The sequence below is a fragment of the Calypte anna genome, chromosome 4A, assembly GCF_003957555.1.
Source record: "Calypte anna isolate BGI_N300 chromosome 4A, bCalAnn1_v1.p, whole genome shotgun sequence".
Taxonomy (NCBI): domain Eukaryota; kingdom Metazoa; phylum Chordata; class Aves; order Apodiformes; family Trochilidae; genus Calypte; species Calypte anna.
In genome coordinates, this window is record NC_044248.1 from 16,822,491 (window position 1) to 16,835,018 (window position 12,528).

Below are 12,528 nucleotides of genomic sequence, written 5' to 3' on the forward strand. Positions count from 1 at the left end.
AAGAAATGGTTTAATATTTGAAGAAGCAAGATTTAGGTTAGACATTAGGAAATTCTTTCCTGTGAGGGTGGTGAGATGCTGACACAGGTTGCCCAAGGAAGTTGTGGCTCTCCCCTCCCTGGAAGTGTTCAAGGCCAGGTTGGATGGGGCCTTAAGCAGCCTGGTCTGGTGGGAGATGTCCCTGCCCATGCCAGGGAGCTGAACTGGATGATTTTTGAAGTCCCTTCCAACCCTATGATTCTATGGTATTTCCAAAAAATGAAAATTGACAATTTGTCTTGACAAAAAGGCAAATAGAAATCTTACCTTGAGGTAATAAACTCTATGAGAGTTTTCACTTTTTCATCCTGCTCTACTGAAATGTCAACCTCATTGAGGATTGTGGTGTGCAGATGAGAAATGGCAGCACTTGTATTTCCTAAACTGATGCTAGAAGAGGTAGAACTTGAACTAAGCCCTGAGTCTGTCATTGGGGAGGGCTGGTAATCAGGTATAAAATCATGAACACCTGCTGAAATAAAACAAAAATTAAGAGCTGTTGACTATTAATATTAAATATATAAAATGAAAAAGCAGCCATTTAAAAATCAATAATTTAGCAAATCTATTGAGAATAATTTTCTGGATGCAGTAATGAACAAGTCTGATACATGCAAAGTCTTTGTAAGACTGGACCCATAATAAGGATCTGCTAGATCCCTCGTTAAAAACAGTGAACTATTTTTTATTTCGTACTGATAGTATGACTAAATAACACTGCTCTCTGAGGTATATCATTTTCATAAGCAGAGACAAATAATATGAACTACTATCTAATAATATGCAGATAACTTGGTTTTAAAAAAACCCCTTGGTTCCAGCATGACTGACAGCTTAGAGTTTTAACTAGCAAATGATTCTAAGCAGAGCCTCTCTAGCTGTACAAGATCTCTATGACGTTAACTTGCTGCTCTAAGATTTTCTCTCCAGGTCAAGAATTACATGGCAATAAAACACAGCTTCAGCAGCTCCTCACGTTATGCTCAAACCTGCCTATGAGGTGCTAGGAGACAGGAAACTGGCAAGGAAAAGACAGCCATGAATCTTTTACTGTAACAACTGTACGTACATTTGAGACTGATCACCTTCCACCACAAATTTTCACTGTACAGAGCTGGTATTATTAGCTGGTTTAAATCAAATTCAGTATCAGCTTGTCAGACTTTGTGCTAGACATGCATACCTGCAACCACATTTTCTTAACTCCTAGCTAGAAACATGTGATTTACATTATTCTAGGCTCATTCTAGTTTTTACCAGACATTTTTGTTTCAATAATAGCAAAATGCTATGTCACTTTTAGACAGTTTTACTCAAAACTGCAAAGATTTAGAATGGAATTGTTTGTACAGATCACCATACAGGAGTGCTGGTAAAGCTGAATATATTTACATAAGAGAATTCCTCCACTATCTTCACCTTATAATTCCTCATTACCATGAATATCAAATTCAGAAAACAGATAAATGTTTTCAGTTACTGACAAAATCACTTGATGTGAACCACTACAGACTGTATAGCAATATGCTGCCCCCTACTGAAATAATATGAAATACTAGGTTTCAACAAAACAAACTATTCCACTATTTCTTTAAAAACTATAATAGCCTCACACCATCGAATTATTACTTTCATAAAGATATACATATAAAACATGTATTTCCCTGTATAACTATAATACTGTAATGTTAAGGTGAATGCTAAAAGGTAAAGTCAAAAGAGTATTCTCATAGCTTATTGAAAAATACAATTACAACTAACAATAGTCAGAAATCTAATGTTGCTATAAATGAGTGAAAAATGATCCTTGTGTTTTTTATTTTCTAGCGCATCATAAAACCTGCTGTACTATAGACCCAAAACAGAGAGCTTCCTCTCTAACTTCCACTTTTATTTAATTATTCAACTGTGCTCCCAGCTCTGATGATCGGGTAACAAAGAGGTAACATGAACCATCTTCATTTTGACTCAATTAAAATACAGTTTAATCAGCTAGACACAGCTAAAACAAAGACATTTTAATGCCAAGGACTCTGGAAAATATTCCAAGTAACAGAACTTTTAATAATGTCTGGAAGAAATAACTTTCCATGTCATTTTAACAAGCAATACCTAATAAATCTAAGGCATACCTGTGAAAGTATAATCTAAATGGGTAGTTTGTTTGACCGTAAGCACCCTGGATTCATTGTACTCTCTGTTTCTGAGCAGAACAGAAGCAACTGACTGTACATTACTGCCAGATCCCATCACTATCAGCAGATGTAAAAGCAGTCGTTTACAATGCTCATAGACTTCAGGGTGACAGTGGTCAAAACCTAAGAAAAGGAAAAACTGTATTAAATTCAAAACACACTGAAACTAATTATTAAAAATTCAGTATCCAAACTGGTCTGTTATATTTTGCCAAATAACAGATATATAATTCACTATACAAGTGACACATTCTCAGGTTTTCAGTATAAAAGCAAAAGCATAGAGTTTAGCAAATATTAATACATCCTTCTGTTTCTCATATAAGCAGTAAGAACCTAAGATGTGCCCTATATGAAAATTGCTACTAAGAAAAAAATCTGAATTTCACTGTGTCTTCTTCAAGGTAAAAGTGACTCCAACAGAAAGTGCCTTCTAATGACTCCAAAAATCTCTTCACTATATTAGTATCTGAAAGATATTTAGTGGAACTTAAAAAAATACTGTAAATACTAACAAATGGCAAACACAATTCAATACAGTGGCAAACAATTTAAATGTAGAGAACAGATACATAAACAGCTATAGTTCCTCAACTATAAATATTTCTCTAAGAATTTAGTTACCTATAAAAATTGCATGAAGCAGAAGATGCAAGTATCCTCCCCATTCCACCTTCACACTGTGGTCAACAATTAAGTCAGTTAAGAGGATCACCGCGATGTTGCATCTAAAAAGAAGATGGTAATTTCTTAGAACATAATGTATGAACTTTATGAGGAGCTACAAATAGCTTAATATACTATTAACCAGTACTCCTTATGTCCATAAACATCCACAAAGCTGTAATAAGGAAGAAGATGAATGTTCACAATAAATACAGAAAAACATTAGTCCTCCAAATTAAAACTGCTAAGAATCTTAAACTGCTAAACCTGTGAGTAAAAACAAAGGAAAAAAAAATCTATCTTTAAATCTCCTGTCTTTAGATCTCTTATTTTAAAATAACTTTGTATTTGTACAAAACAAATTAAAGCATAATGAATTGCCATCAGCATTGCTAAAAAGTTACCTGTGGAGAGACATGCCCGGAGGAGAAGTTTCAGGCAAGTAATCCACCAATGGTGACCAGCAACCCCCAGTAGGTGGGAAAGGCAGAGGCTCTCCTTGGTTGTGCTCCATCACCTTCAACCGCCAGTTTGAGTATAGAGGCATTGAATCACCTGACATAGGAGATAATTAAACCAGAAAAAAAAATTACATTACTGTACTACCTAATCCTCTAAAGAAATACTGTTAAATTTTTTTTGTTGAATAGGTACATAAAATAAACAGATGCACACAGAGGACATGGATGCACATAAGGAAAAAGGCAAAGTCATCTAAAATAATTTCCTTGAATTTTAACTGTCATGTCAGATAGGGAGTTAAGGCTGGGTCCCAACTAATTTTGAACAGCTGTATTTAATCATAGGCTAAGGCACCTCTTTTTATAGGTCTTGCTTGCGAAATATCACTAGTCCTGTGTGTCAGGTAATGCTGGCCTGATACATGGGGTAACTCAGAACTCACCAATTTTAAAGCAGCACAGTCTAGTACCAATATTTCACAAAAGCCACTGCTCGGTATATCAGTAAATTTGTCAAGAAAATACAGAAAGACATTTAGTTTATGATTAAGGAAGCTTCAAAAGTGGAAGAAACGCATCAGCTATTTGGTATGAGAGTACACTCTATTACACATCCAACAGATTTTTATGTTTTTAGATGAGATGTCTTGGACTTCAGAACAGTTAAAGCTAGAAACAAATAGAGAGAGTATCTCAACAGTTCAGTGTTTCAGTGATTCTACCATATCCTTTTGAAAGAATAGCTGAGGTTTCAGAAGTTCACTAACCTATCACCTTGTTACTATCCTCCCCTTCACAGGAAGTGACAAACATCTCACTAATGGAACATGAAAAAGATCACCTGCTTCAGGAAACTCAGTGTTGCTATCACAAATAGCAAAAATGAAAATGACCACAACAATGATATTGGCTATCATCCCTTCAGGCAGCAGTAAATTTACTGGCTGCCCATAAGGTCCACTAAGTTGTTAACTAACCCAAATTTTAGATGATCAGTATCAGCATGCACAACCTTTACAACATGTTCCGTAGAGGACATTATGTTCCACTTTCAAGAAAAGAGGCAATACAAGCCATAAATTCACTCTAATGTTTATGGTCTGCATGAATCAGTCATTAAGGAGTGCATAAGGACATCCCAATGGATTTTGTTGCTTTAATATAGTGTGGGACACACTAGATTCCATAATGACATGCAGCATTCAAAATACAGAAATTTAGATCCTGTTGTTCAGCAGCACAAGTAAGGAAAAGGCAGTACTGTACCATGTGCATGTAATGCACCATTTCCATACGACTGGTAGCAAAATCACGTAAATAAAAACATTGAGTGATTCATAGCAAGTCACTCTGTGGGACTGGATCTGACTGAAATCTAACTCAATCTTATGCACAGTTTAAGTACGAAGTCATTTAAGTCATTAAGTACAAAGTGATCCTGGTCTAGCAGGAGCTTTGGACTCAAAGATCTTTCAAGGTCCCTTCCAACTCCTAACACTGTGATTCTGTAATTACTAACACCTGGTAAGCTGAACCAAGGGTTTCTATCATATGAGTACTCCGACAAAGCATTCAGAACACACTAGTGTAATATCTCATTTACTGTTAGACCACTGTCCTCAGCTTTGCCTGATTACATGACATATTTAGCTTTCCCTAGCATCATCGCAATGATTTTGTATTTTAGGCACTGGTAATAAAGTAGGCACAATTAATAAGCCTTTGTTAAAGAAAAGTCTCCAAAAGTCTCACTCTCAGGAGAAATTTCCACCTCTTTCCTTACTTCTGCACCTCAGAAAAAACAGACTATAGATCACAAAAAATAACCCAAAACATATTTTTAGAAAGAAGTTTGAGAATTAGAGGTACACAACAAGATTCTTTTTCCTACTATATTTTCCTTTGCCATGCCTTCTCAGAAAGTTTTGCACTCTTTTGTTTTAAAACAGGCCAAAGACTGCTTCCACTTAAAAGCACAATTAATTCTGATTTTCTATTTTTTAAATTTCTTTTCCATCATTTTTTTCCTTATTCATCTTATCTTCCTCCTGCTAATGTCTCTCCTGTTTCTTCATTTTTGGTGTTGGTAATGGCAAGAATATAGAAAGAAGAAAACAGAAAGAAGAAAAACAGATTAAGTAGAGTAGATTAATTTGGGAGGATGGACAAAACTCATTCCAGAGGGTAAAGGAAAGAAACTGTATTACCTTCCTTGCACATTCTGTTGTAATTAAGTACTTGCTAGACTTCAGTAGAAGCACTAAACTAAGGAACACAAAAAAATATGTATTTTGTGCATAATAACCAGGTAAAACCTATTTTCTCACATTCCACCACCTTCAGCAAAATTACTAACTTGTGAAATTTTTGTTTTCTATGCATCATAACATTTTAAAATAAAAATATTACTTTTTTCCTCTTCATACGATCCTCCAGAGCTGCTGCTGTATCGAGATTCTAGTCTGTGATGCTGGCGGTTTAAGTTACTGTTCAACCCACTGTAGATGTCTAGATGGACATAACTGCAGGAACAAACAAAGCAGCATTGGTAGCTGACACTTTGTGACAAAAATTAATCAGGGTCTCTCAGTAAACTTGGATTTTAACAGAACTGTTCTGTAAAAATACTTTGTATTACAAGGACTGCCAGTTTGATGTCAAAGCATCCCAGCTGTATAAGACACCCCTGTAGCAATTCTAGATAAGGGGATTCAAGGAGATAATTCACTATGAATTGTATTTCTGTTAGATTAATTACATTAAGTGCATCAAAATATTTGTTACCATTATACATAAGTAAAAGTTCTTCTCTCTCTTGAGTAGAATAATGAAACCTTATTTGATCTAGCACAGACATACACATTCAACACAGTCCAAGATCCTACCTTGCTAACCTGATAAGCTAGGAAGAAATTAGAGAACTGAGTGCTAAAAGCACTATTTCCAACCTAGCCTTGACAGGATGTATGCTGAATGACACCTCAGATTCCATCATCTTCTGTGATGTACTTTCACACAGCTCCCCCACCCCAGTTTCACTAAAGTATTGGAGGTTGTCTCCAACAATTTATTTACTGATATATTAACATTATCAAAGGGAAGAAAAAAATGTCCAACTGGGAAATTATATTGGAAATATAATTACTACAGCTCTCAAACAACTAATCACTAAACAAACTGGTTTGTGATTTTAACACATAGTAGTTTACAGTACAGTAACAGTACATACGCACTTTTTTCTGTGTACACTTTTTCTCATGCTAATTATAGAATCCCTACTCCCTTTCCACTTTACAGTTAACTATCTCATATTTAACACTAAATTAGTGCATTCCCATTGTTTGTTACTGCTGAGCTCAGAGTCCACACCCTAAGTCCATGTCAGCTGTTTGCTTTCCACCACCCTCACACTAGTACCACTGTCTGGAAAATACCTCCAAAAGACTGTTCTTAAGAAGCTCAAAAACTAGAGAGGGAGGCATCTGATATAAAGTTGGATGGCTGGGATATTGCCACAGATACCAGGCATCTAAATACTCTAACTGGGAGAATGCACTAGCCTTCAACACATGGGCACTGTTGATTTCTAGTGTTGATTTCTACTTGATTTCTTCTACATATTTCCATGTTCAAATTATAATCGAGGCTGCTACTGCTAAGCTCAAACAGTGTTCCAGTTCTGTTTTATTTAATTTATATAACCTTATATATCTTTTTTACAATGTAAGAAACACTTGGAGCCAATGAGATACAAATATTTATAATCCCTACCAGGAACTCCTGTAACTCAACTAGTAACTACTCTTTGAGGAGATACTTACTTGTCTTCAATACTGTCTTTTGTATGTTTGCTGTCAGGGTTGCCATCTGTGGGAGCTACCATTGTATTGCTACTAGAAGTGGTACCTGTCAATTATGGACACAGAAAAAGATTGGTGAATAAAAAACATCAGCAGTCTTAAGCACTACACAATGACAATTATTTAATTGCCCATGCCAAGGGTTTTACGTTACAGCAAATGGTACAAATACAAACTGAGCCATAGAAATTACTTTCACGTGCAAGAAAACTGTTTTTTAGACTGATTCTAAGCTGCTATCATAATTTCACTACGTAGAAAAAAACAAAATAATCTATTCCAGAAATCACTGAGTCTTGAATGTAAATTAAGTAGAAAGGTATCTTTCTTGTATGCTAAATGCAAATGTAGTTGGGACTTTGGTACACAGTTAACTCAGACAACAAACATATTAAGCATTAAAACCTAGCAGCTTGCAGTGAAACTGGTATCAATTTATTTTTAAGGGAAGCTTGCAAGCATCACATTGAATAGATGGCCACAATCAGAAATGATTTTGCACCTTAGCTGAGATTTTAGCTATGCTCAATTAAACCTAAGAGTGAGAGCCCCTTAATTTTTTTTCATACTTCTTAAACACTTCCATGAACAAGTGCAAATGCATCCACCTCCTGACCCAGATAATGGCTACGTGATAGATCCAGGCTGTTTCTTAACATTGACCATTTGGAAGCACAAAAATTAAGTCCTTGTTTAGATATCCCCCCATCCATGTCTTTAGTGGCTCACTTTGAAAGATGCTTCCTCAAAACCAGACAGCTCTTCAACTTTTTCAGCATGTTCTTGGATTTAGGCATAAATAGATAGACATTTTTTATTACCGGATGTTTCTTAATTGATATACTGTTATTATTAACAATTTCTCTATAAATTCTCCTAAGTTCAGTTAAACCCTTTTGCATAAATACTGTCTACAAAATGTGACAACTTCTGTAGATTGAAAAATTTATATCATTTTCCATTTTGACTGAATTGACATAAAAGTGATAGAGAGAAGGTAAACAGTACAAGATGTGAACACAGACAAAGTCTAACACATATATTAATAAAAACCTGTTCCTTGAGAACCTGTCAGATGGTTTTTAGTAAGAACTCTAAAAACTACACTAAAAACTGCTTAACTTGTAAAGCAAACGTTGCACCTTAATTTATCTCTAGAAATAGGACTTTGTACTCCTATTGAGTACTTACAGATTAACCCCAAGAGTATAGCTGGTTGATAAGAACATGTTTATCATTGACAAAAATTAACAAATTCTCACCTGAAGTGACAGAGGGTATTTTGTAACTGGAAGTTATGCGGTAATATGGTGGATTGTCCATATGGGTGACTCCTGAACTGACAGGATCTGTAAGCTGAAGTTCACTCACCAGCTCCTCTAGTAGTTGCATTGTCTTATCTCTACCCAAATAAACAATAACTTTCTTTACCTGCACATAAAGAAAATTGTTATAGCAGTGATCCGGGGTTTTTTTTAAGGAAAAAAAAAACAAAAAAGAAAGTAATAGATTTGAATACTGTAACTGTAATCTACCTGAAATGTGAGGATACCTAGGTACCTGAAACATACTCTAGTCTAAAAGCAAAAAAAATTGCTTTCACAGCTGCCAATAGCAGCAAGCTATCGGAAATACATCACAAGAGTAGGAATGTATATTCCTAATAAATTTAATCTAAATCTTGCAATCAAACTTACAAGTCTTCCTTTTATGACAAAGGAACAAAAAATAATAGGGCAAATGCAGAAATGCTAGTAAGTCTTTTCCACTTCCTATGATATACCAGTAAATGAAGTCTATAGTCCACCAAGCATATGCTTAATTTTGACAATCTGTAACTGGAAAGATGGCTAGTGGACTTACCAGCCTAAGTAAATTGCAGTAGTTAGTAAATTGTCTTAAGGAAGGCTCACCTATCTTTAAGGTGCTATATCCTTTTATGTTTATTTCCTTTCTCAAGTCCATTCCACAAATACTACTTTTAACCAAAACTTATACTGAATTTTTGACACACATGTCCAAAGTCAGTCAAAAGAACTGAATTTAATTTGTTTGTAGAACTTACTGTTCATAAAATGTGAAGTGACACTATTATGTGGATGGGGGTTTTGATACTAGGAATCCTACCTCACATTTTTTATTTGGTCATCTTCCTGCTAGACACACAATCAATTTTAAAAATATCAATAGTACTAAGGAGATATCCCATACTTACATAAGGCAAAAGGCTGGGTTCACTGTTTACTCCACAGATACTGATCAAGAAGTGCAAAATTATCTTCAGATTCTTTGGCCAGCTGTCTGCTAAAGTAGTCCAGACATTTTCTATCTCTGACCAAGCCACTTCATCACCATACTAGAAAACAAAATAAATACCTCTCCTAAAGACTCCAGTAGAAAACATTGTATTCGTAAGCAATCTGTATTGCACAAGTGACAAATGAGACAGGCTCTAGAGAAGAATCCTGTAAGAAGCAGTTGTCTTTTAACACTCCTGAAAAAAGCTTTCACATATATTTTAATAAACACATTCTAGAAATAACCATTTTTAGAGATATAAATGTATCTAAACATAGCTGCATGGATAATTTATTTATTTTTGTCATACGTAATGTATACATAAAAATATTCATTTATGTGCATTTATTTCTATTTTTTTATATGTTCACGTATATATACTTTAAAAGTTATCTAAATTTAACAAAGACCAATACTCTCAGTTACTGAAAATCCTGGATAAAATTCCAGGGACCAGAGGCTGCCAAATGTTTTTAATCTGCATCTTAAAACATTATCTCTCATAAGCAGGGCTCAATGTGGCAGATGCTTTTTCTCAGTTGGAAGCAGCTATGACAGGAAGGAGAAGGGTCTGTCAGCCTCTGGCTACAAGGTCAGCTCCAAAACTCCACTCTGAGATCACATATATAGAGGTGACTGGGTATTAGCTATCCACCTACACTTCTATATTGGAAAACAATGGTTATACATTGTTACTATATATAACTATCACTATAAGATTTGTATTAAAAATATGTATGTCTTGTAATACCTCAAAACTGTGTGATATAGCTTGTCTATACACAGGCAACTCAACAGATCTGAATAAATACCTTGAAAATTTGGTAACACAGTATCTTTGAACAATATTTTCTTGCACCCTAAAAACAACAATCCACTGGAAAAGGATGGAGCACTTAAGTATTTAGTTTTACCTTTGCAGTCATATACATCAGATTGTTCAGCACCATAGCTGTAGCCTGTGGTGACCCCCAGCCTTCTCCTCGTAGCCATCTCCTACTGTTTACCATCATTTCCCTGTCTTTCAAAGAATCTTCTTCATCTTCATCTTGACGACGGATGGTTGGCAAAGGTTTCAAGTCTACCAACTCAATGTTGTTCATCCATGGCAGCAGATAATGGAGCATCACCTGTCTCCCAGCTGGGTGAGCTGTTTGGATTCTCTGACTTACTTCTGTCATTAAACATAAGGTAGATAATGAATTGCAAAATGTTTTGGTAATGACAACATCAATGAGCTCAGAAGACCACACTGATTGTTGAGTAATGCTGATACATGCACATTTTTTTGTTTAGCTGCTACCACTATTTCATAATGACAAAATCTGCAGACTTTGGTAGAGCTAATTGAAGACATTGCTGACAAACAGTATGCTGATGAAACCATATTAGTGTATATATATATATATATATTTATATATGTATATATGTGTGTGTGTATGTGTGTGTGTATATATATATATATATATTCCTCTAATAAGAGAAGGGAACATAAAACCTAGAGCATGCAAAAATGTACCAACTTTGGCAAAAAAGTATGTAAAATTTCTTTTCATCATGTTAGCCCTAGTAGTTTGTTTCTTTTTATTTACATGAGAGGTAATTATTCAGCATTTGTTTCAACCCTCTTTGGAATAATATTTTTAAGCAATGTACAGTAAATAAGAAAACACTAGAAAGAACAATAGAATAATGGTTTTTTTAAATGGTTGCAAATTATTTGTCTAATATGTTTTTTCATAGCAATCAGAAAGTCAGTAAAAGTATCATTGATTCATGTTGTTTCCTCTTAAATATATTTCAAACACAAGTCAATGTTAAGTGTCTCCATAATTTCCATTTTCTCCACTCATTTTGTTATCCTCTTGTCCTCATTTTAGTGGGTTACATGTAAATAAATCAGTAAAAAATAAGTTTTACCAGTTTTGTACAATACTTTGACCCGATTAAGTTTTTAGTTTTGTTTTAAAGCCATACCTGAGAAGATAGCAAGTGTTAGTTCAGGATAAGTCCTTGCTAATTCTTCTGACAGTTGATAATATGACACAGAATACAGATGTGGCAACGGAGAAGGCTGACCCAAAACTCCATCTGTCCTCTGAACTTCCAGTTTGTGAGCATAACGGAACATCTTTGGTTCCAAGATCTACAAAAGTAATGGACAGCATTTGAAGCAAAGTATAGAGCTAGAGTGGAAATCTTTATAGAAGATCACTTCTAAATTCATGTATCAACTCTCACTTAATGATTCCTATCTGTGAGGATCACCACATATCTACAGCGTTCACCAACACTCTGGTAATTTCATAGAAAATCAGCTAAGACTAAGACTCACTCCACTTGATGAGCTTCCCGCAATAAGTTTCAGAAATTTGCTTTCAAAAAATACCACTATAAATATAAATTTCTGTATAACAAAACATGGAATACTGTTGAACACTTGTACTTCCAAACAGTATCAGTTTCTTCTCATCTATGAGGCATGGAGAGGAGCAATATAATCTTTGATGTAGCAGATGTGCAGTAGGAAGCTAAAGCAGTCATACTTTAAGTCAGTTTTGGCTGATTTTAAGCAGTGGTTTACACTTGAAAAGAAAGATGGGGCTTAAAGGGAAGGTGGTGTGAGTGCTGACATATCAAAAGAGGTGTGATTTCAGTGGGGACTTTACAATTGAACTTGGCTGACAATAAAAACCTTTGAAAAAAACTTCCAGTACTTTTGGTCTGAGACACAAGCAGCACACATTTATGTATATTCTTACATACTTACACTGCCTGTAATGACCTCGCAATGCCTAAATGACCTCGCAAAGCAATACAAATAAATAAATTAAATGGCTAACAAGATTTTTACTGTCATCTCTCCACACAGTTGGATGAAAAAATGTTTGGTACTAATACAAAAACCAGAAAGCTGACCACTACCCCAGCAAACAGTTAAGAGACAGGAAATAACACACTTCTCTCTGATGTGCTTTAGAACAAATGCAGCAATATACCATGCTGTTT

The 12,528-nt window shown here is 35.0% G+C and overlaps 1 protein-coding gene across 2 annotated transcripts in view; it reads right to left on the reverse strand.

Moving 5' to 3' along the window:
* FRYL (FRY like transcription coactivator) overlaps positions 1-12,528 on the reverse strand; it is a 130,076-nt gene that overhangs the window by 39,333 nt on the left and 78,215 nt on the right. Inside the window, exons 32-41 of one of the 2 annotated variants that reach the window (XM_030450190.1) lie at positions 11,497-11,665; positions 10,434-10,693; positions 9,437-9,577; positions 8,484-8,652; positions 7,183-7,267; positions 5,771-5,883; positions 3,305-3,455; positions 2,859-2,962; positions 2,172-2,357; positions 307-508 (exon numbers count right to left, since the gene is read on the reverse strand). In XM_030450190.1, coding sequence (XP_030306050.1) covers positions 307-508; positions 2,172-2,357; positions 2,859-2,962; positions 3,305-3,455; positions 5,771-5,883; positions 7,183-7,267; positions 8,484-8,652; positions 9,437-9,577; positions 10,434-10,693; positions 11,497-11,665 — 1,580 coding nt within the window. Of the gene's footprint in view, positions 1-306; positions 512-2,171; positions 2,358-2,858; positions 2,963-3,304; positions 3,456-5,770; positions 5,884-7,182; positions 7,268-8,483; positions 8,653-9,436; positions 9,578-10,433; positions 10,694-11,496; positions 11,666-12,528 lie in introns of both variants that reach the window. The other variant, XM_030450189.1, reaches the window with a different exon arrangement.